Source organism: Syngnathus floridae, chromosome 12, assembly GCF_059516105.1.
Source record: "Syngnathus floridae isolate MCC-2025c chromosome 12, RoL_Sflo_1.0, whole genome shotgun sequence".
Classification (NCBI taxonomy): domain Eukaryota; kingdom Metazoa; phylum Chordata; class Actinopteri; order Syngnathiformes; family Syngnathidae; genus Syngnathus; species Syngnathus floridae.
The window spans coordinates 7439315-7464090 of record NC_142424.1 but is presented as its reverse complement, the minus strand read 5'-3'; the positions used below and the strand labels follow the sequence as shown (position 1 = coordinate 7464090).

At 40.1% G+C, this 24776-nt stretch overlaps 1 protein-coding gene across 5 annotated transcripts in view; it reads left to right on the top strand.

Moving 5' to 3' along the window:
- rgs3a (regulator of G protein signaling 3a) overlaps nucleotides 1–24776 on the top strand; it is an 84874-nt gene that overhangs the window by 44673 nt on the left and 15425 nt on the right. For all 5 annotated transcript variants that reach the window (XM_088391332.1, XM_088391333.1, XM_088391337.1 and 2 more), the window contains one exon: nucleotides 13905–14858. In XM_088391332.1, the coding sequence (XP_088247458.1) occupies nucleotides 13905–14858 (954 nt within the window). The remainder of the gene's footprint in view (nucleotides 1–13904; nucleotides 14859–24776) is intronic.

Below are 24776 nucleotides of genomic sequence, written 5' to 3'. Positions count from 1 at the left end.
AATGTTAAAATGCTACTTCAAAAAATTTGCTTTTTATTTTATGTAGGTCTTTCCATTGGTTTAACTGAGAATAGATCATTTGTATTTAAGATTTTTATCAGAGTAAAAATAGGTTTAAAATCCAAACAAACTGGTCAACTCTTGTCCTACAACATACTATTACGTTTGACTTCATAAGTTGTCCATTACAAAAAAAAAAAGACGAAAGCATTTGTTCACTGAAGCAGCAGTGCAGAACTTTTCTCATTTTGCATTCAATCCATCAGAGTTGTTTATATACTGGCATGGCCACTTTTGTTTTATGGCGCTCATTAAGAAGACAAATGTCCGAGAAAGCAGTCCGCTCTTCTCCCCAGAGTCCTCACACCGCGATAATGTTTATGCAGTGGGGATACAAGATGAGATGAAAACTGCAAAAAAGGCAAAATCTGTAAAAAAAATACAAACAAAGTATGAAAATATTACATAATAACAAAACGTATGTTTTAGATAAAAATATGATGAGCAATGAATAAAAACATATACATATATTAGATTTATATTATATATATTATACATATATTAGATAACTAATTTCATGAAAATAATAATACAGAAATATTTGGCATTAAATTATTCATATATGTGTCACCTGCGCCACAACTTAGACATGTTTTTAGGTAGTCTGAAATTTAGTCTACTTTTTGTCACCTTTTTGCAAAATGTGCCATAACACACGGCAGCCGCATCACCTATGAAATCCACAAACATGCTATACTAGACTTGCGCAGGCACCAAAATGATGATGCACCCATTTTCACGCCGAGCACAAGGACCAAAATAGGGCCCAAAGAAAGAAGCAGTTTGTGCGTCATGATTAAATGCTTCAATCCAATTCATTCTGCCGCAACAGTGACTCCTGGCAGATCTGCTAAATAAGCTAAAAACAGTAATTAAAAATCAAAACAGGAATAGAAATCATCTGCATACAAATCATCTGAAATTAACTCAAGGTTTATATGTAACCCATTGTTATGAATTCAGCTTGTAGGTGAGACCAAACTCGATGTGTTTCTGTCTTAGCAAGAATATGTCAGTGGTTACATATACTGGAAGTTTATTTGGTAATGGACAAAATTATCCCTCAATGTTTTGTCTCTTGTTCACCTCCTATTGCTTGGAGCGCATACAGTATCTCCTCAGACATCTTCTCCCTGCTCGTTTGGCCCACTTAGTTTCTCGTCCTGTTTAGCTTTTCCTAAATATGCTCGTGCACACACACACACGCACACACACAGAAAACCCAGTACAGCAATGTTATGTTACCCAGCAGTGGATTAATTCCCCCGACCGTCTTTAAACATTAATGGCCTCCCTTCGGTGGGCTGGCGTTTAACTTTATTTTAGCTCGACTTTAAGTGTGTTGTGTAACAGAGCCGAGTGGGTTCGGAGCGGAGACGTGCGGGCTCGACCCCGAGAGGGCGTCGCTGAGCACAAGATCGGTCCACTTTCAATTCTAATTACATGCATTCTTCACCCTGGAAAAACATGAAGCCGTGCCAAACATGCTGTTGAGCTGGAATAATTGAATTTGTGCTAGTTCAGTAGAACGTAACATTTAAATACAAATACGTTGCGTAAGAAGGTCAGCATTTCATACCAGACTTCAGCAAATCTTGTGAGACTTCAACTTTTTTCCTCTTTGGTTGTTTTCGTGAAAGGAGGCTGCCAGGGATAGTATGGATAAAAAGTGTGATGGTAACCATCGAACATTTTAGATTTTTAAAACATGTTAACAGATTTGACTGTTTTTAAATTGGATAACGTTTTAGTTTTCCTAAAACTAGCTAGGCCTCTGTCAGGCATCATCAGAGGAAGAGTAATTTTATATTAATGTGTTTTTACTTTGCAGTGTTTGACTTATTTTTGCACTTGTATGACTCTCGGAAGTTTCAAATATTTGAATGTTCTAATATTGGTGTTATGGTAGCTACAGTTTGCCCCTAGAACATGATATCTTTTATCATATTTAAAAATTGATTTTAGACATATTCAATCATTTTAGTGAGTCACTTTTGCTTGGATTGTTTTAAATTGGACAGTTTTTTTGACCCTCCTGATTTTTTTAAATTCCATGCCTCTGCTCGTGTGAGTAGTTTTACTTTACTTCATTTTAATTCTGGTTAACTATTTCTTACAACCCAATGACAGCTATTATTTTTCTTTTAAATTTCTTTAACACTTTTTAACAATTTTAGAATGCTGCCTTAAAACACATGTACAGTTGATGAGGTTCTTGGCAACAATTTGACCTTGAAGCATATCTATTTAATCTATTCCATTAATTCTGGAAGCTGAAAAAAACCTCACTTTTTTAACCTGAACAAACTGGTCGACTGTGTTCTTCAAGCTCGTGTGTTTGCACTTTAGCAGTTCCCCTGTCATCAAAAACATGTTGACATTAAGTTCACAGTACAGTGTAACGTGATGGAAGAAAAAAAACAGTTTAATAACAATAATCACTTTTATGGCATCAGATGTCTTTCAGTCTGACTTTGCGGGCAACAAAAGCATGCGCTGTGTAATTGACGAATTTAAAATAGCCCTTCGTATGCAAGCACATGATACGATTAGATAAGGTCTGATGGAGAGCTTGCGTGCCTCACCCTCGGGTCGGGGTCTCACTCTTGACAACATGTGTTTCTCGTGGGCGCGCGTAACATCCTGCTCTTCGGTGGGTTTTGATTCACGGTTTTGATTTGCAACTTCTAAAAATAGCTCACCGAGAGGGAGACAGGGAGACTAAGGGAAGGACACTTGGATGCTTTGCTCTCGGGAGAGTTACTTTGAGCATTTGATCTTTTAATAACCTTCACTCTCGTTGTGTTTACAAGATGCTTAAGCATCCCCTGCTCACCTCAGCCTCATCTGTTCTTCTTTTATTCATTTCCTCTGCTCCGTCCTTCACGGAACATCCCCCCCATCACACACACACACACACACACACACACACATACACACACACACACACACACACACACACACACACACACACACACACACACACACACACAACAAGCTTTACCGCATCGTCTCACTCTCTCACTATCGCTTGTGCACACATTGGTACCAATCCCCACGCCTGAGCCGGAGACAACCCAACAAGACAAAAAGCACATCAGAAAAGGACAGCATGCACACAACAGGGACGCTGGATTAACTGCACATCAGTGTGTGTGTGTGTGTGTGCACGCATGTGTGGGTGTGGGAGTGTATCTCCTTTGCACGTCAGCCAACTGTGCGCCCAGATGCCTGTGTCGAAGGTAATGTCTTACCTTCTGTGTCGGTGTAACGATGACAAAACTATGTTATTCCAGTGAATGGGACTATAATGTGTGTGAAAGCTGCAACTTTTTTTTTTTTTAAGAGATCACTGACTTTCAGCTTCTTGGGTTTCTGTTGCTCCTTTCTGAATCGTGCGTTCATTTAGTACTTGTCTGTTATTGTCGATGTTTGCCCTGAAAAATAATTGTGAGTGAAAATTACAAGTGCAGAGTCACTGGACACAGAAGGAGCGCTTGTTCCTGTGAGGTTTTTTTTTCTTCTACAAAAAAAATAAATAATGCAACTAATGGGATTTCAATTTGTTAGAATTTCTTGCAAGATTTGTCCAACAGTTAATTACTGAGTGTATAAATTGTGAATATTGCGAAATTGTGCCATATGCAGGAAATATGGCTATTGGTAGTGTAGTGGTTCACTCTTGACTCTTATATGTCTCCGATCTTTCAAAAACTAACTTGGTATAGTAAAAAATGTGTCCTGGCTTACTATTTGAAAAGCACTGTTGATGATTGCTGGTTTGTTTACATTGGAGCAGAATGGCTCATTCGTGTCAAGTATATGGTGGCAACCTATAACTCAGTGCAATTATAGGTTACAGACATTTCCATAAATAGTTGCTCAATGCATATGCACCATGGCTCAGATGACAGCTTGAGGAAGAAGGAGACGTTTACTAGACTGTATTGTAACGTGCTTTTATGCAACAGAAAAGCAATCAAGCCATCATACTCATCTGGTTTATGGTTATAGTCATATTACAATTTTGTCATTATTACCATTATCCTTGATGGATATATTTTCCCCAAATTATTGTGATGATTCATAAGAATTTGCATTTGTCCTGCATAATTTAATATATGACAATATTATTTTTATTATTGTGAGTATTACAGTTTTATTCTTTCTTGTGATCTTATTCAGGAAAAATGAAGTACTCGCTTAAGATTATGCACTTTTCCGTTTATAATACGACTTTATTCTGGCAAAACTACAAATATTCTCATTCTGGCTTCTTTGGTAGGACACAAGTTTAAGTTAATTCATTTTCATGAGATTATGACTTGGTTACTGTGACTTTTTCCTGAAAATTCTTGTAAAACTAGGAGGACTTCATAACTTCTCATCACACTGTATAAAAATGTGAGTGTCTCAGAATATTCTGGCTATTCTCAAAAGATATGACTTAATTTTCTTAAAATAACTTCTACATCACATTTTTTTGCACCAGATTCTGAGCTAAATCTATTATTCTACTTTATTACTGTAAGATTAACATTTTGTGAACAGATGACATTTGGATGGATGGATGGACGGACGGACTGATGGATGGACAGATGGATGAATGGATGGAAATTGGATGGATGAATTATTTAATGCCTACTCTTTTAATTTCAGTAAGTTATTGACATTTTCTACAAGAATGCAAGGAACTCAAATTGAATTCACTTTTTCTTAATTGGCCCTTTATATAGCCCATTAAAACAATGCAACCTTGCCGCAGATTAAAATAAAATACCAGCGCTGGTAATGTAAGGCCAATAAACATTGATGATAGATAGAGAATCCTCCAATGGATATAATGATATGGTCCTTAGGGATGCGTCCGTTGAGTTCATTATAGACCAGTTGGCATCCAAACATAAAAAACAACGCACACGCATTCTCTTCTCGGTGCTCAACTGTCTCTTCTCGTTACCAAGACTCAAGAGTCCACCTTCTTTGCCTCGCAGGCACACGCTCTCCCCTCCCTCTAATTCCTTGCTCCCCCCCCTCCTCATCCTCTTCTCTCCATCCTCTCCTCTCTCTGAGGAGCCCACACTGACACAATCGCACGCAGCTACAGCCGAACCTCCACGCTCACTTTGACAGAAAAGGAAGTAGGGCACTTGAATGGGGACGTGCCGAGCGCTTTTCGTGACCTTTTAGCGGACTGCAAAACTTAGGACGACTTCCACTCGCCAGGTAGGAAGGGTGTCCTTTGAATGAATGTTTTTTATCTTGTCTGAGCAAGAGGAAAAAGTGTTGTTTTGCCCCTGCCGGGCAGGGAGTGGTTTGTTCATATGACCGGACAGATGTGCAGAAAAGATAAGGAAAAAGCAATAAAGGCTTATTACTCATTTTATGAAAAGACTTGTTTGCGGCATGTATCATGTAATCACTCCTCTTGTTTTCTTCTTCCCTACTTTTTTTTTTTAGCATAACACAAATATTTCTTCCTCATTTCGAGATAAATAAGATTTGTTAGCCCTCATAACTGTTTACATCCCAGCTCAGGCTGCAAGTGACACTGGATTTAGACTATCTGGCACTGCGAGGGACAACGAAGCCGTTTAAGAGAGAGCCATTAAAAACACTCTAAAACATGTCACAGGGTGGTAGAGACACGAGAGAGACAGAAAGCCAACCAAGCGAGTGGAAGGAGAAAACGGAGAGGAAGCGCACTTGGGTGTAATTGCCTTTCTAGTATCCTCACCAGGGGAATTATGGGGATTATTCTCTTATTTGAGGAGGCGCAGACAACTCGCAAAGGGTGTGTTTGTTGCTTGTCGTGTGCATAGACAACTAATGGATGGCAAAGATATGTTTTCTATGAGATGTTTGCATCTGAGATGTGTCCTCCCTTCATCATCCGCTTGTCCTTGATCGATAGGAGACACTGTCCGTTGTACATACACACGCATGCACGCACGAGCGTGATTTATCAGCTTCGCCTGGCTCGCTTGAACAAATGAGCCGTTCGTTACATGCTAACCTTGGAACGTTGTGATTCGGAGCCTTCTGTTGGTCCCTATTTGTCACACAAAAAGAAAAGATGTTCCTTCTCGATTTGACCCATTTTGTCAGGTTTATTGTACTTTACAAGTCAATCCAGGCCTTTATTTCCAGAGGCATATGGCAGCAAGTACCACCTGCTGGCATGTGGAATTATTTTTTTTTATAAATTTCTACCCCAAAGCCAGGAGACAGGGCGAGCTACACACCCCGTTTCAAGTGAAAAAAATTGCCCAAGTTACAGCATTTCAAAACATTTTTTTCCAACAGTAACTTGTGCAACTCAATTCTCAATATCATTTCAAGATGGAAAGTGAAAATAAACAACAAAAATAATGTGATTGCACAAGTGAATATAACTGGGATATGGCTGTGTTCAAAATTAACTAATCAAATTTCTAATTCACGTTAAAGGGCAGTCAAAGTGTCTCTAATTAACCCCAAATAAAGTTTTTATCTTCTCGTAGGCTTGGTTGTCTATGTGTGCCCTGCGATTGGCTGGTAACCAGTTCAGGTTGTACCCAGCCTACTACCCAAAGACTGCCAATCACCTCTATCACACCCGGGACTCTCGTGAGAACAAGTGGTACAGAAGATGAATGAATGAAAATCTGTTAACCAGTAAAAGCAGGCCTGGGAGCCTAAATTTTATGCAAGTAAACCACGCTTGATGACACTTAAGCCGTTTAAGATCGAGGCAGTCAACATTACATGCTCATGTATCATCAATTATCCACCCATCATCCATTATCTGTACCACTTGCGGACATGCTGGAGCCTTTCCCAGCCACCCTGAACTGGTCGCAACCCAATCGCAGGGCATACAGAGACGAACAACCATCCGGTCTCGCACTCACACCTATGGGAGTGCTCAATCAGCCTACCTTGCAGTTTTTGGGATGTGGGAGGAAACCGGAGTTCCGGGGGAAAACCAACATAGGCATGGGGAGAACATGCAAACAGGGAGGGCCGGAAGTAGAATCGAACTCGCTGAACTGTGAGGAGAACGTGCTAACCAGCTCTACTGCCGCCCATGACCAATTGTATAAATCCTGTCAACATTGTGACAGTAATGAAAAGACCAGTTTGATGTCACACCGGAAATCAATGCAATGGATTCAAAAGCCTTCTTCATTGAAAGCACACACGCATTTAGTGTACATGTGGATCTCTCTTTCTAAGAGGGCCTTTTCCAGACGCAGTCAGTGGTCACATTGTCCTCAGCTGCTTGGCGTCACGTAGCTAAGCCAAGTTACGTCACTGGCATTCTCACAGTGAACCTTCAGTGTCTGTCAATAATGCTTTTGCATCACTGGACCACACCAACACCACTTGGACCCCTCCTCCCCAAACTTTTACGGTGATGGAATGACAAATCTTTGGCGAACATATAATGCTTATGAAATACATCCCTCCCATAAACTATGATGTCAGTCTTCAATAATGGTAGCAGCTCCTTGTTTTTATTGATCCATCGATCCGTTCACCACTTGTTCTCTTGCACCCTGCTTCCGTTGCCCGTCGTATTCTTTCCACTGAGCACGATCCAAATGGACGCCCGAGATGGATAAATGATGGTGATTGCCTCATCGCTCTTCTGTCCGTGAAAATCAAGGGGCAAAAGACGCCGGTGCATCGCTGTGCATATAATAAGTCTATTCCGAGATGGATCCGCTATACGGATCATCTATACAGCCCCTCCATAGCGCGTTATCACTATTACATACGGCGGTAATGGCTCTCAAATCACCAGAGTGCAGATTGTTGTTGACATGGACTGAACAATCCATGTCAACACACCCTGTGGTATATTTATATACATGAGAAGAACATGCTGTATTTACTGTATACATGGCTTGGGATGATGTTAGTTTCAAGTGATTGGAGCAATTTACACAAGTGTGACGTGTTGTTGCCGGATACTTTCATTTAACTATAACAAGGGTTGGTATTTCGCTTTAAGATCCCACTTCTGACATTATTTGCCACCGAATTCTTGAGAAGCACAATCTTCGATCCGCTGTCCGACTAAAAGACTTAATTTCAATATTTTGAATGTCTCAGCTATCCCTAGCTTGTCTGGCGCCACCTACTCAAAAGTACTTCTAGTTGGGCTTGTCACGTTTAGTCTCAAGCCGAAAGAGTCTTCTTCTAATGCCAATGTAAGATGCTCAACTTGGTTTAGATCCAATTTATTACCTCACCAATCGATTGGGTCTGTCTGAGTCAACTGTTCTTTGGGTGAAATACCATCAGAGGGAGTCACTGTTATTTTTGATACCATTCAACAGAACTTGATGGAGTAGCACCTTGAACATTGATTTAAAACCTCATCTACTGGGTTGACAAACCCGCCAGGGAGTCTCACTTGTCCCAACGCTCCTTCCAACTGGGTAAACCTTGGATGGTCACATGACCCCACTTCTGTCACCATCTGGCAAAATAGCACTCTCAACTCTGATTTAAAAAAATATGTTTGGTTGAAAAAAAAAAAACTCGAGTGTCATCTGCCTCAGGGGTCTTTCCAACTGGGCATTCCATGAACATGGCTCATGTTCAGAGATCTTTTTGTATGAACTCAAAGTAGCACCTGACACCCTGATTTGAACCCTCGGCTACAATTCAGCTTCTGACACTAAAACATTTTTTTTTACAAGTTTGCCTGCTCATCCTGGTTCAGAAACTCTGTCTTTTGGGTCCAAAAACCTCTATACTGATCACAAAACCAAATTCATGATAACCAACTTAGTTTTGTGCTAATCCACCTGGGAGTCATGGAAGTGGAGTATGGGAGGGAGGGACTTCACGGTTGCAACTACAATGGCCGAGAGGAAGTGGAAGGAGGGTGTATGTTTGGCAGCGGACTGTATTTCGAACTGCTTTGCTAATTGAGTTGAGTCAGATTTATTGAGACTGTGCACAGATTTGGCATATGGCTACATTAAAGCATTAATGTTGCTGTAAGTAAAGTGAAAGGAGGAGGGCTGGTGGTGATGTGTCTTACTGTACTTTACTGTGCTTTACTCAGAAACATCCACAGGAAATTAAAGGCAACACTGGAGGTGCCTCGCTATAATCTAAAGGGAAAGAAGTTGGATGACAGTTCATAGGTGGAGTTGTAACATTTGGAGGCAGCACAGTAGAGCACAGATGCTCCCCTGGGATAGGTCTCTCATTGTCATGGTAACTAGGACAGAGGTCACACATGTGACGTCACATGTCCGTGTGTGTGAGTGTGCGTGTGTGTCTGTGTCTGTGAGAGAGACCCTACGGTTCTATTTTTGTTGCAAGTTCTTTGACCTTCAGAAAATCAAAAGGAATACTGCTTCAATATTGACAACAGCCACTCATAAGGCAGCATGCACCAAATGCTAAAAATATCAATACATATAATATCATAATATTGTGGCACGGTGCTCAACTGGTTATCACGTCTGCCTCACAGTACAGAGATCGTGGGTTTGAATCTGTTTGTGATTGTTTGGCGCCAAGTTGTGTTTGTACCTCGCCCATCATCCGTATATTGCTGGGATGGGCTCCAGATAATCGGGGATAGATGGAGTTACTTGTTTTGATCCTCACCGAATTGAAGTCTCATGAGATTTACTGACATTACACATGACTATATTCTTAAGAATCCAGATCTAATCAAGTGATCTATTGCACCCTGGGAAAGAGTAACTCTTCTTTAGGAGATATTATGATCACCGTTCATTTCCTAATGGACTCAGTCTGACCCGTGTTTCAAGACTATTTTCCGAAGGCGCAGCATCGGATCATTACCTCGAGTGTTTTAGTTTGTTGGAGGACCTTCATCCTCTTAATAGTCCATCAACATAAAAGTGCAACCCCTCTAAGTTTTATAAGCGTCTCATTGAGCTCTTCCGTCGTTGTCAAGAATACCACTCAGATTGTCTTGCAGGTAATCCCTAAAAATTTCCGAACAAAGCTCAAGAATATCAGTTAGCATAGCTTCTTTAGTATTGCTTCCCTATTACTAGTCATCTTTCTTATTTGAAAATGTCTGCCCTTTAAAAAAGTAATGCACTAAACAGCTTTTAGGTAAAAAAGAACTTTTAGCTAAAATTGCACATGAACGTGTGGCGCCCAACACACGACAACCAACTGCCCTCCTCTGTGAAATTTATTTTAGTTGACGATAGTAACCATCCATTGTCGCACTTAAATAAGTACTGTATTATTTTGCCACAAAAATACAAAACAAAATATCTGCCTTTTGCCACGTTACAGAAAATTCCCAAATATGGATGAAAAACTAAATTTGCAAATGACGATCCAAATATGAATTAAAATTGTTATTTAAAAATAGGAGCACTCACATGAGCTTGCGTGAGTTACAATCATCCAGTGTTGCGACAGTGTGAGAGGGACCAAGTGTTTCTGACAGGTGGCTCCATTGTGTCTCCGACCATAACTTCAACAATCCCAGGCTCTTTAGTGAGGGCATGACAAAAGGTGAAGGTCAGGAGGTGGAACATCTAAATATCACATTGACCACTTTGTTATATTGCTTCCCGCTTTTATAGCTTACTTTAACAGGCCACAGTTTACTTATTTGCATCGGTACAAATAAAAAATATATTTTGGGATTCTTTTTATGTTACATTCGTTGTGCATCATTTCTACTAAGCAAAAAAAAAAAAAAGTAGCATGAGTGGTCTGGAACGTTTGCCTTGCTTGAATTCCCCTGGAGGAACCTTTTGTTCTTTTCTGCAAGTGCACTTCATTGTTAATATACATCTCCATGCATCATTTGTAACATCACTATTGAGCCTTTAAGTGTGCTCACAAGGGGGCTTTAAGTAGCGGGCTGAGGAGGAAGCAAGATCTCGATCACCTTGAGGCGGAACAGGAAACAGGAATAAGATCTGCTTATTCTTCTTTTTTGTGAGTTGCAGTAAAAAAGCACCCTGGTTATGCACACAATCATTTGATTTCTATTAATTAAAGTACTGACATTACCTCCCAAGCAGACACACTCAGACTCATTTGGGATTTTCTTTCCTTTAAACTGACATCTACACAGTTAGTCTTCACATTACTACTTGGACATTGCTTCTAAATCCAAACATTCCTTCCTACCTGCTAAATCACAGGCACTGTCGCGCGAATCAGTGAACATTTTAGGGCATGATCGTGGCGATCGGGTGTTGTTTTATTTATGTGGTCTGCTGGCAGGACGCAACATCGAATCAAATTGATTTATATGAGCTCGTATGAAAACAACCTGGGCTGACCGCAGTGCTGTGCAAACATTAGCGAGAACACAGGGCTGAACTTGTAATAAATAAAGATGTAATGTAAACTTGTGAGGTCAAAACAATAAAAAGATTCAATGTAAAAAGGGACAACAGCCAGAAGACATAAAGTAGCCCTGGAAATGGTTGGACATTGTTTCAGTTGTATCTAAATACAGCGTAAATATTGTTAAATGTCAAATTGTATGCATTTTAGGTTCTAATCTCAGTTAATTATTTGATTATTCCTTTTTTTCAGAGTGAATTCTAAAAATGATCATCACTTTGATGCCATGATTTGCTTACATAAGATAGCTTCTACTAAAGGGGAAATTGACCCTTGAAATACATTAAAAAGCTTTTAAAAGATAGTATTTGATCCCATGGATACTTGTAGTGTAATGTAATATGCTCTATGTAGTTAATCACTGCAGGCAGGGTAAAGGAAAGAAATTTAAATGTGTTCCAGACTTGGGGGAAACTCATTGGAGCCGTGTTAAGCAGTCTGTACAGTCCCATGAGAGAAAGCCCTTCTTCGCAATTAGAGCCGAGCATCTTGTGACCGCGCTGCGTCATCAGGGGTCAGCCCGATCGCCACAATGAATCCCCTTCACGAGGCTCCGAGAAGAGAGAATTGATTCGCTCGACCCAGCGCAAGACTTATTCATTCATACATGGACTCATGAGTCCGGTAAATAACAAGTGTGTCTTCTTAATGGACGGTGATGGAGCTCATGGCTGTATTTGTCTCTAATGTATTTGTCTCAGGTGGCCTTTCAAAGGCATTCGCAAATTTTACGGTCAAAGATTGCAAAATTGTATTACAATGCAAACTTTTTTTATTTGATATAAAAAGTGCAATAAAATGCAATTGCACCTTACATTCCTCGCTAGGGCTGTAAAAGTAAATGCATGCAAATATCTTATTTTGATGAAAGATAAATCAGTCTGCTTTCATGAAGAACTAGATAAATCTGAATTATTAATTTTGAGACCTGAGAAGATTTACTTATAATCGTATCTTTAATCTTATAATCTTTACTTATAAACATCTCTAAACAATTACTGGATTATTAAAATCCAAGGTGATTAATTTGATAATCGATTTTTTGTCGATTTAATAACGCGACGCTTCTTTTATTCCCTCCATGTAAAACATCAAGTCTGAATTAAAATATGGACTCTTGTAAACAATTTTTCTGAGCTGTATTATAGCTCAGTCAATCCCAACAAAGCAGATAAAAAATTTAAAAAATGACCCCAGCGACCTGTTTGGTTGCAAGTCATTAAAAAAAGTAGTTTTTCAATATTTCCATTTTAAAGCTGCCCAAGAAATCTTTTAATTCTGCATTTTTGTTTTGCAAGCTCCCAACCCAAGCTGCCCATCATTTTTTTTTTCTACTGGACTTTAATACCTTTAAAGTTATGCTGACTGAAGTAGTTGCTGCTGCCTCGTGGACAACAGCCAATGTGCTGTCAAGTCACGCTTGATATTCTTTCTCAAATCACATCAAATAACGTTTGAACTCGTGACTATTGATGCACAGCAGTTTCCATGCTTATTTTAATGGTCGTGCACACGATTTGAAGACCTTCTGAGTTTTAAAATCATCTTCCACTGCTTTATTCTAATCACCATGCACATTACGAGCAAGTGAGCAATAATGCCTTAAGCGCTCACAAAAGAAAAATGCCTTGTTTGCCATCTAATTTCCTGGAGCGATAATGAGTCGGAGGTACTTAGAAGTTGGAGTCACCATGTGGTGTCTTTGCATCAGCAGTTTTTTTTTTCCTTCTTGCACAACAACAGTGTTGAACATTAAATATTAATCTTTATTAGAAACGTGTCATCTTCAGTCGTGTTGGTCCATGTGGGTCTTGTTGGCTCACTCAAATGCAACGACTGACAGCTCTGTGGGCTGGGAGAGGTTAAAGGCTCACTTTGTGAATATGGCTGGAAGGATTGATCGTGCTTGTGTTTTGCACGGTTTAGCTGAGGGGTGTGTTGATTTACAGCTTCACTCTAGCCAACACATAGAGAAAGATGGATGATGTCTGACTTTGACCATTTATTGCTGTCATAACTTTACAAGAGGCTTCTCTTTTATTGAGAACTCTACTTTTAAGATACGTCATGATGTTCAGCTATAATGTGAGTCATTTGCTTTTTCCTTTTTTTTATATTGCTTATGAATCATCCACAAAAGAAGACAAAATGTGATTTCGTGGATATTTAAAATGCACGCAAGGATGGCTATTTTAGGTCCGCAAAAACTGAGAGGACACAGTTCATTTTAGATTTGCTTTAACTGCAGACTTTAATTTGAGGGTATTTACATCAAAAGGTAGGAATTAAAATTTTGTGTATATGCGTCCTACTTTTTTTTTTTACAGTTGTACTGTATTTTTACCCATGCTAGCAGCACTTCATCACCAAGCAGCAGAATTACACTTGTCAATTTAATGTGCATATTTGTGAATGTGGCGCATGCAGCAGATATGCCGCTGAACGTATGAATTCTTATGTGAGTGTCTCGTGTGTCTGTGCAGATGTTGGAACCAAAGGTGGACGCGCCCTCTTGTGAGCTGGGTGGAGTCGGGGTGGATCGAGGGGGCGTGTGCCTCCACCTGCCGCCCCGCAGTTCTGAGGGGGACGAGAGCAGCCTGTATCCGTCCAGCCCCTCCGAACCCTTGACGCTGAGCAGTTCTCACCCCTCGGAGCTCCTCAGCCCTCTGAATGAGGTCTACCTGCCCCTCGGTAGCCTAGGTGGGTCAGAGGAACGCCACAGAGTGCCGCCCACTCCTCCGCCTTCAACCGAGGGCGAGGACTGGAAGAGTATGGATGGACACGAGATGGAGATCTGGAGAGAGGGCAACGAGAGAGAGGGAGAGTATGAGGAAGAGGAGGGTGCGAGCAGGAAGAGCGAGTTGGAAGAGCTGGTAGAGCAAGAGGAAGAAGTTCACCTCCACCTGCTGGTGTCCAACGAGGACAACGTGTATGAGCTGCCTGACACAAACGCCCCTCCTTCGTCCTCCTCATCTTCATTTGTCATCCCTGAGCTGCGTCTAGACCACTCCTTCAGCGCCGATGCCCTCTCCTCGCCCAACACCGATGAAGAAGAATACGATGAGGAAGAGGAGGAGGAAGATGAAGACGATGATGATGACGATGACTCAGAGGAGGACGACAGCGACGACGCCTACTTGCAGCGCAGCGACAGCAAGCGGCGCTCCATGGTAGAGGGCGCCACCTGTGAGAAGCACGGCGGCGGGGGCCTCAGCGTGCAGAACTCGCTGCGCCGGCGGACCCACAGTGAGGGCAGCCTGCTGCAGGACCCGCGCACACCCTGCTTCACCTCCGACAACGCCATCAACTGCCTGGAGACGGGCGGCGGGCACCACAAAGGCGGCTGGACACTGCCATCACCCAAGACTCTGAAGAAAGAGCTGACCAAGAACGGAGGCTCCATGCATCAGCTGTGCATGCTCTTCTCGGGAAGGAAGGTAAGCATATCCACTTTTTGGATTGTATGAGCTTCACCTTGACTGCACACACTCATTCTTGTTTTTTAGTAGCCAATAGGCTCAACACGGTAGACTAGATTTGCGCTGCAACAAAAATGAAGCTCTGCACGTTTCTACACAGAGCGCACAGGCACCATTCCACCAAGATAGGGCCAAAGTCCAGATTTAATCTCATGAACAAGATGTGTGTACACTCATAAACTAAACATACACACATTCTTTTATTTTTATAGTCGTGGGGGTGCTTATTGACAAAACACATTCCTGAGGCCTTCAGATCTGAAGGACCAAACAATTATGGATTTAACCTAATACACACACGTACAAAATAAAACACAAACATCCTTGTTTACCTATAGTTGTGGGGAGGCCTCACTGACGAAACACATTCCTGAGCCCTTCACATTTCAAGCACTAAGCATTTTAAGTCATAGTCCACACACACTTACGCACACACACATATGTGTGAATGTATACACACTCTCACAAACACACAAACTGAAACACAAACATCTCTGAATCTCATTTTACTATAGCTGTGATGATGCATGTTGACATTCCTAAGCTCCTGACATCCTGACACCAAGCAATAATGAGTTTAATCAAAAGTGTGCACACGTATGTCCTAATCAAACACACACACACAGATATTACACACGCAACCTTGTTTCATTTAGCTTTGGGAATACATATTTACAAGATCCAATCGTGAGCCTCAGCTCTTGACATTTGATGCGCCAAGCAGTCACGAGTTTCATCTAAGGTGCACACACAGAAATGGCAGCCTTCCGAAACAAATCACACATTCTTGTCTTGCTGCAGTTGCATTGCCTTGCTGATCAAATGCACTTTCCGAAACCTTTACAGACACCCAGACAAACACACACACTCCTGGTGCTTCGACAGTTGCAGGGATGCGTCATTGATCTAATGCCTTCCTGAGCCCTTTGCAGCTGAAGCACAGACAGTCATGACCTCAATTTAACCTTAAATCCAAACCTTCCCTGAAGTGCACACAAAACAATGGGAAATATTGCCACTTTATTAGGTATCCCAGTATAATTTGATAATATCCAACATGCAATGCTCAATTTTGACATAAAATGTCAGAGGTAAGCATTTCCAATATGTTAGTGGAACTTGATGCTGTTTCTGCGCCACGTGAACATCTCTGGATTCAATTAAAGAGTGACATCTAGTGTTAACAGTGCGCAAGTGCATATAGGGAAATACAAACTGGCACTGTTTATTTTACTGTATAACACGTCAAAACACAAAATGGTATTACAAAATTTAGGTGTAATGCCCATGTCTTATACCCATTCAAACCATTGAAATATATATCAATTCATAGTTAACTGCATATGGAAATCTAATGGAAATTGATGCTGTATGACACTCGAGACATAGCAAATTTAAGTTAATCAACAGGGGCGTATGTAATCGTCACACGGCACATATGTACTCTTTTTCATTTTGGTGTAGAAGTGATTTTTTTAGTCAAATATTTTCTGTAATTATGACTTTAATATTTCATATATTTAATAATATTAATAGGGCTCCCTCTTTGACCAAGTGGTCTGCATTTCCTTGCTGCAGATACTGCAGCACAAGAGCAATATCACTACTTGACCAACAGAGGGCAGCATGCATCACATCCTCTTTTGTCAGAAGCCCATTTGAGATGTTAAACATGGTGGCCTTTGTGTTTATATTCTGTGTTGTTTTTGCAACGTCCTTAATTTTTGGTAAGAGCCCGTTATCTCTATATGCTAAGTGTATTCAAGCCTGTCGCTTTAATGCTTATATATGACAAGAAAATAGCTCATCATGTGGTGGACACTCCCATCACTTTGGATTAGTCACAGGCGGGGACTCGTCCTTATCTGGGCACTTTGAAGCTGGGTTGTCAGCACATTCGACAGCCTTAAATGGCATTGAGATTGTATACGTGTGAGTGTGCATGTGAGCAAGCGGCAGTTTCTCCCGCAAGGCCCTTGACGATTGGTCCTGCCCGAGTCAAGGCCAACTGGACCACCCCAGTTGGCGTCATGGGCACAGCTCATATGAGGAGTGTATTTCCACTAGTTAATGTCATCTGTCACCCTCACACATACACAGCTTGTGGCAGATAGTAAATATGTGTGTACAGTATTTGTGTGTATGCATGCATGGCAACCTGCAGGCAGTTATCCATGGAGCTTTATGTTTTCAATTTGCTTGAACAACAGTACTTTAAAGGGGTATAAAGTTTCTATACTCATATGCAGTTTGCATGCAAATATAACACTATGGCATGCATTAAATGATGATCAACTTTGTTTATGTGCTTGATTCATAATTAAACCAAGGTAGATTTATTCTAATAAAAGACTCAATTTTGCAATTTTGATAAGTGATAAAATAATGGAATAATTAAAAACACAGTGATTCAAGTAATATTGAAGCAATAATTAAATTTGAGTAAATATTAAAGTACTATTAGGTATTGATTTATACCACATACTACTAGATCTGTAAAATTATATTACTTTACCTTTTTTGTCTGCGGTCAAATATTAGAATTTTCAAACAAGAGCTTTAAAAGTCTGTTGAGGAAGGACTCCAAATATTTGTTTTTTTATTGCAATTACACATATTTGAAAAATCACTTAGGGTGGTGAACCTTTATTATACTTTCTTAATTATATTGTAAGTATGCATTTCTATGAGAAGATTACTTTCTCAAAGACAGCACTGAACGCTAAAGTGCCATTGGCTCACACAGTTTTTTAAACTGTTTACCATTAATAGATCAACAGAGGCCACAAATTTGGCTTTGGCTTTGATTTATGTCTCGCTTTTCAAGTGTCATCTCTGTTCCCTTGTATTTTTCCTCTCTGCACCTTCTCTTTACAACCTTTGACAGGAGAAGCAGAAGTGGACTAGTTTTCTTAGTATTTGTAGCAGTAGCACAAATTTTCAGTGACATCACAAGCCTTCATTCGGCCGAACTACAAAACCACCCACGACACATATTTTCCCTCCTGTTTATAAAGACGCCGCATTTACAGAGACCTTACGGCAGAGACGTCTTAACATGGCCTGTAAACATTTTGTTTATGGGCTGTAAAATGTTTGTTTGAAATACATGTAAATACCGTACATCATGACAGACGCACGGTGGAAACTGTTTGAGGTTGTTAAGGGTGACTTACATTCCCTCGCGTGGTGTCAAGGGTCCAGACAGGTAGGTGGAACATCAAGTGGGCATACTGTAAGTTACGTTTGTTTTACGCACAGCGTGGGCATGACACAGGACAAGTGGTATTAGATAGATGTCATTACTGCAATAAAACTTCCTGCTTGTTGCGTAGTACTGCAGTGCATTTGCAGGGTGACTACGTATTAACCACCTCTCATTTTGTCCAAATATTAAAGTCAAAACTATGTATGATTTTTCCTGTCTGCAAATTGTGTCTAGGAACATTTATTGCAAACACAGTACATGATGTTTATTTGAAGGAGGTACTTTGATTAAGTAACGTGATCAATTAGTTCAATTGAGATTGTTTGAAGAAACTGATTGCAATAATTTCTTTAAGTTTAATACAGTAACTCAAAATTAATGAATATGAGTAAAATTGTAAATGGGCTATCACCTTTTTTTCGGCCCACCAGCGCGGCATATCTCAGGTGGTCAAGTTGTCTTCTCCCAATTTGAAGGTTGTGGCTTCAACCCTTGACCATGACCATGACCGTGTCTAAGTGTCCTTAAGCAAATTACTGAACCTCCAGTTACTCCAAGTCCTGAGGCCTCAGTACAAGGTGAAACATTTCAATGAGTTATTATAGCTTTTTTTATATAAATACAGACAGTGCCAAGAGTTTATTTGAATATTTTGAGAACTTAATATTCACTTAACCAAAACTACTGTGCGACTACTACCACCACCACCACCACTACACTAGAACTGCCACTACTATTACTGACAATAATAATTATTACTAATAACCATAAATGATAATAATGTGCATCCGCAATAGCATCCAAGACGTTTAACTCAAATTTGCACAATACTCTAAGTGTTTTGCTTGTGTCTAAAAAAAAAAAAAACTCACATGACACGCAATCTTTTGCAAACGAGTTCAGAAATTTGAACACATCTGCATGCATATATTCCCAAAGCTGCGTTATAGATAATCAACTTGCAATGAGGAATTACTGGAAACTATTTTGAACAAAATTATCAGTTAACAAAGTGTCCTTTTTGGGTAAAGTACTGCAGCTCTGCTCTATGAAGACAAATGTGCCGCACGGTCATTCTGAAGCATGTGATGGTAGATGAAAATAGACTTCCACCATCATTTCATTAGAAGTTTATGGAAACTGTTGAAATAGCCTGCTGAAGATGAGTGTTAATGTTGTTTGGTCTAGAAGGGGAAGAAAGAAAAAAAAAAAACTACGAGTTGCTGTACTTATTACTCACGGCACGTTTTGGAACAGTCAATTGATTAATTGAATCACAAGAGTCACGTGTTGTTTACTTAGAAGGCCGACACTGGACAAAAGTTCAAATCAATGTCGGGCAGCGCAAAAATACTAAATGTGAACGGGTAAATATTTACGGACACGAGCAAACTCTGCGAACAGTCAACATAGTGTCCCGCGAGCCGGGTCTATTGGCAAAAACTGGAATAAACTCAATTGCACAGCTTGGCCATTTATGGTGTTTAACTTCACTGCTTGCAATAAATTCAACCACCAACTGTCTTTTGTCCAGTAAACAGCTTAAGTGTGCTCTCCCTTTCTAATTTTGGATGTCTTTGGAAACCAGACAAGTAGAATTAATATTATTCATGTTTTTTGTTCATTTTCAATGGAACTGATTACAAGAGACAATCACAAAACTGCCCCCCCCCAAACAAAGTGATTGTAACCAGTAAATGGTTGTTAAGTGTGCTGTAATTTTTGTATACTTTTGTCATTTTAACTAAACCACACACTAAACCACTTTGTTTCAAATCGTGCAGTTTCAATTCAGGAAGAATCTCAAAAACAAGAAATCGATCCAAAATCGTACAAACAGTAACTTGATACGAGTTAATGATGCAAACCAGGAATTCTGTCAGGTTTAAAAAATGTACAAAAGTTAAGCAGAAACTAAGTGACATGCGATGCTCAAAGTGTCAGATCCTAATGCCTGACATTTCATTCACTTGAATGGTAACCCCGTTGTTTTTAACAACAAAACTTCCAAATGTCATTTAATCAGACTTAAGTTAAACAAAGCTCACATTAAACCTTAGCTAAGCGGCAAGGGCTTGATGTGTTGCTGTTTACTAGCCTGACACTTTTGCAGTCTCTGCTACAACGAAGACTTTTCTCGATGATGTTTACCTTCTGCCAGAGACAATCCAGACGGCAGTTGTGCTCATTGCTGCGTCATGTGCGTTTGAGTGCTTGTGAATACAACGCTGTGGTTGCCATGGCGTTCGCATGGGTCAGTCAGCAGCGTTGTCGACAATAAACTAGTTAGGGCGTCATTGCACGTGGAGACACAAGTGAAAGAAGAAATATTCCATCACTGACTCAACCATGGCTGCCCTTGGATCAAACACTGCAACAATAAAGATTCTAATTCTTATTCTATCTCTTAATGGATTTTCTGTGTCACCATTCAGCAACACAAAAAATCCAGACAGAGCGATAACAGGAACAAATTATGCTCGATTTATGAATGTTTTCACGCAGCATCGGTCAAACTCTCAATCAGTATGGAGATAATTGACCCGATATCATTCGTATGTCGCAATTCAGTCTCAAATTGTATAAAAAAAACAATTTGTAGAAAATCTTCCAAACAGAAGTCTTGGTTTTTGTCAGGAACATCTAAACAATAAGAAACATGTTTGTTTCTTATAAAGCCAACCATAATATACCATTATTATTATTATTCTCAGAATTTTACAGTACGTATACAAGAGACTTCACACGACTTGTAAATCCACCTCTAAACTGACACTAAACACTCAGAAGTTCCGTGACTGGTACGTGTTGTTTACACCCAGTGGAAGCTCAACCTTTACATGAGCAGGTGCATTAGTGGCGCGGCGTCTGCGGTTCACAACATTCCCCGTTTAATGCCCTACATCTAATCCAGGCTTCTTTTCCCAGAAACGTCAGCTTTTGCTAGATTCCAGCACCTTGTTTGTGTTGAGTATTTGTTTAGAAGTAGCTAAAAGAATCCGTACAACATTCTTGACCCTTTATTTATGTTAGATGGTGGAGTAATGCAACGTAGTACATTTTTTATACGCCTCCTAATTTATCTATGTATGCTAACCCAATCACTTTGTAAGCTGAGGTCATTAACGGGTCATTAGCTGTGATTTGAGGAAGCCGGAGTATCTGATAGAAACCCACGCAAGCATGTAAAGAACATGAACCCAGATCTGAACTTCAGACCTCGACCCAATCTACTGATAGCAATCGGTATCATGGTCGGATTAATGGAATGGCAGCAAGACAACACTGGCATTCCTTAAAATTTCTCACAAAGGTCAGCGTAAGTCCTCAAAGACGCCTGGAATACTTTACGGGATGGCATCAGTCAGTTCCGGGACTGGGCCGGGTAACCTGATCACTTGTTTGAGGACCTCGGAGAAGTGACGCACAAATGTCTTACATCCTGTGACACGCAGGAAGCGGCCATCTCCTGACTGGCCTGAATAACCGGAGACACACATCCACATAGATGGTGAGAAATTTGCAGACAATGCACCTTTTGTTCGTGTCTTCGTTATGTGGCTTGATGATGGAATGAGTCAGCATCCTGTCACCAGATTTATTCTCAAATATTAATCAATGAATGTCATGGCTTTGCCCCTTACTGTGTGTGTTTGTGTGTCCGTATACTTGCCAGGACTCAAGGGTTTATTTTACCCCTAATTTTGCTTTTATTTGGAATGGTTGCACAAATATTTCCTGTGGCAAAGACAACGAAAGGCGATTATGTAATCAAACACACCGGGAGTGCTCTCTCTCAAGCCTGAAAACATTTGAGGTGGCGGTTGGTATTTTCGATTGATGATTCTTCTGGTGATGGGTCTTCTTGTTTACACAGTGACTTTTAGTTTATATTTTCTAAGTCGTTAAGGCCTCACAGAGAGAGAACGTTACTATACCTTGAGCCAAGATCCACCAGGAAGATCTTATCGAGGCCGCTACGATCATCCAAACACGCTAACTGCGTTCATTTGTTTGTTCAGATTCGCGATCCGTGTACGCGTTATGCAATAAAGGCCCTATAAAGTTTCTAAACCTCAGCACGTATGAGCAAAATAATATTGTTGCACTTACCAGGGGTCGCGTTTTTTAAATACCTTTTTCCCAGCAGGGTCTTTCGACTACACTGATAGACTAAAATAGGATATATACGAAACCACAAAAATATAAGCATTTTAAGCAATGTTGGGTTCTTTTCAATGAGAATGGCAGGATTTCACACATGAATTTTGGCGTTGTATTAAAAAAAAAAAAAAGGAATGTGTTGCCACTTTCTTACTAAATCCCTTTAGAAATTGTTTCACACTATTGTGAAACTAGCAAATGTTTAATAAACTTCAATGAATGAGCATGATAGGCAGTTTATTGTGTTTCACCAGTCGAGGTCGTGATGCCACACAATGTAATACTTCTGACATATATGGAGCAAGATGATTTGTTTGGGTCCTTTGGCGCCAACGTTTTTGGTCAAATGTAATTGGAATGAATGAGGAGGAAGGAAGAGGAGGTGTGATGACGTGTTTGAAGGCAAGACGGACAGTCATTCCTTCACGTCTCGACTCGTTGTTTTGGCTTGACTGGGTCAAGAATGTTTCCCTGAGCGCCGGCTAAAATATTGTTCTTTGATTGGCTTTGTTGTTGCAGGCAACAGCATAAGAACGTTGAGTTTTTGTTGTGCCAAATGTAATTTGGACCAGTTTTGTTAGAAAACCTCATTGACCTTCAGCTTAACCTTTGCCCTAGATTGTTTAGGAGCACGGGTTTGTGAGTAAAAATGTCTCCAAATTGTAACCGTATTATTGAAATGCATGCTTAGTGGTTGACATGCAGTGTACTGCAGCGATTAAATTGCTGAATCCACAAGTTTAATTTTTTTATTGCCATCACGGGCGCTTGATTTTTATTTTCCCACACTCTGGGCCCCCCAGTCTACATGATAACAAAAGCCGGACTCGCCATCGGTTCACCAGTATCGGGGGCATGATAAGGCTGGTTCACTTACATCAGCATATAAAAACAGGCTGCAGCAACACGAGAACTCACCAAATCTTTACATCGGCATGTCTAAAGTATATCTGAACGATTCAAATAATTATCTGTGTGTGATGTCACCAGTTTAATGCTGCTAACAATTACTTTTTTCACAAAAAGTAATGCTCACTAGTTTTAAAAGTCTCGCTCTGCTCACTGTTTGGAAATCCGATAACTTCCCATGCCAGCTTGGAGGCTCAACGTGAAAAAGAGGCTTTAGCTTATCATCAATGTGCTGCAAGGCTACGCTATCACCTTCATGCAAAACATGCAGCACCAGCAGAGCTCACCTTTAACAGTTTCATTTTTAATAAAAGCAATGCTAGTCTGCCTCAATAACTGACAGAAAGAAGAGAAGACATATACATGGCAGAATTTTGTTGGTTATGAATCTCAGTGAGAACAAAATTAAAAATTGATGGATGGAGAAATCTCGCTTAAAAACAGATGTGACCTATGTTTTGCCATTATATTTACCAGTACAATTTTGCATTAAACTGTTTAGTTTGAGGTATTTTAAGGTTTCCATTGTTCTGGAATATATTTTAAAGTAAAACAAGTATATGTTTTATGTTTGAGTTGACAAAAAAAATCCTCTAAATGCTCAAATATAGCCAGCTTGGGTTGAACCTTTTGTCATATTTTCATATTCCCTATTATTACAAAAAAAGCCACTTCTGTATTTGTGTAGGAGACCTAAACCAAAAGCACTTTGAGTTAAGTCTTGATGTCAAAATTTTTATTCCATTAAAAAAGTGAGTTAAGTCTTGATGTCAACTCTTTTATTCCATTAAAAAAGTGATTAATCATGCTTAATTAGTTACAAAGACTGTAATATAATGCACCACTCATTTTAACCACACAATTGTTTTCTGTGACGAACAAATTATTAAAACGTGTTTAGCTTCACACGTGCACACTTTGCATTTGTCCACATAGACACGTTTCACACTCTTTCACAGCCAGGTGTGCGTATGCATGTGATCAAGCTGTTATCTGCAGTGCTATTCCGCAACACCTAACGGCGTGTCAACATCTGCACCGAGTGCCTTGGGGGGCCCCCTTTAAGCCACCGCGTGCGTTTTGGCAGGTTCTGGGTTTTGTGACGCTCTCTAAACGAGCATGTGAGCGGACTGTAAAAATCAGCACGTATGCACACAAACACACGATGGCTATTTTTAGGAAAGACTGGGACTTTTATATGCTCCACTGGTCAGTGTTTATGCAGTGGGTTTGTTTTGTTCTGGCGCTAGACTGGGACAAAAAAATATTTTGTTCGTTTATTTCTCCCCTAATTTTTTTTTTTTATATTGTAATAGGCAGCCCACACTCCCATGGATAACAGGTTGATACCCCGCAAAATGTTCATGATCGCCTATATCAATAGCTTAAACCAGGGGTGTCAAACTCATTTTTTCGCGGGCCGCATTGTAGTCATAGCTTCTTTCGGAGGGCCATTAGGACTGTCAACCCAAATAAATGTATGAGCACCTCATATTCTATACAGTAAAAGCTACAAAACAAACTGACAAACAACTCGTTTTCAAATCAGACGAGTAAGAACTGGTCAAATATTAAAAAAAAAAGATATTATCAAA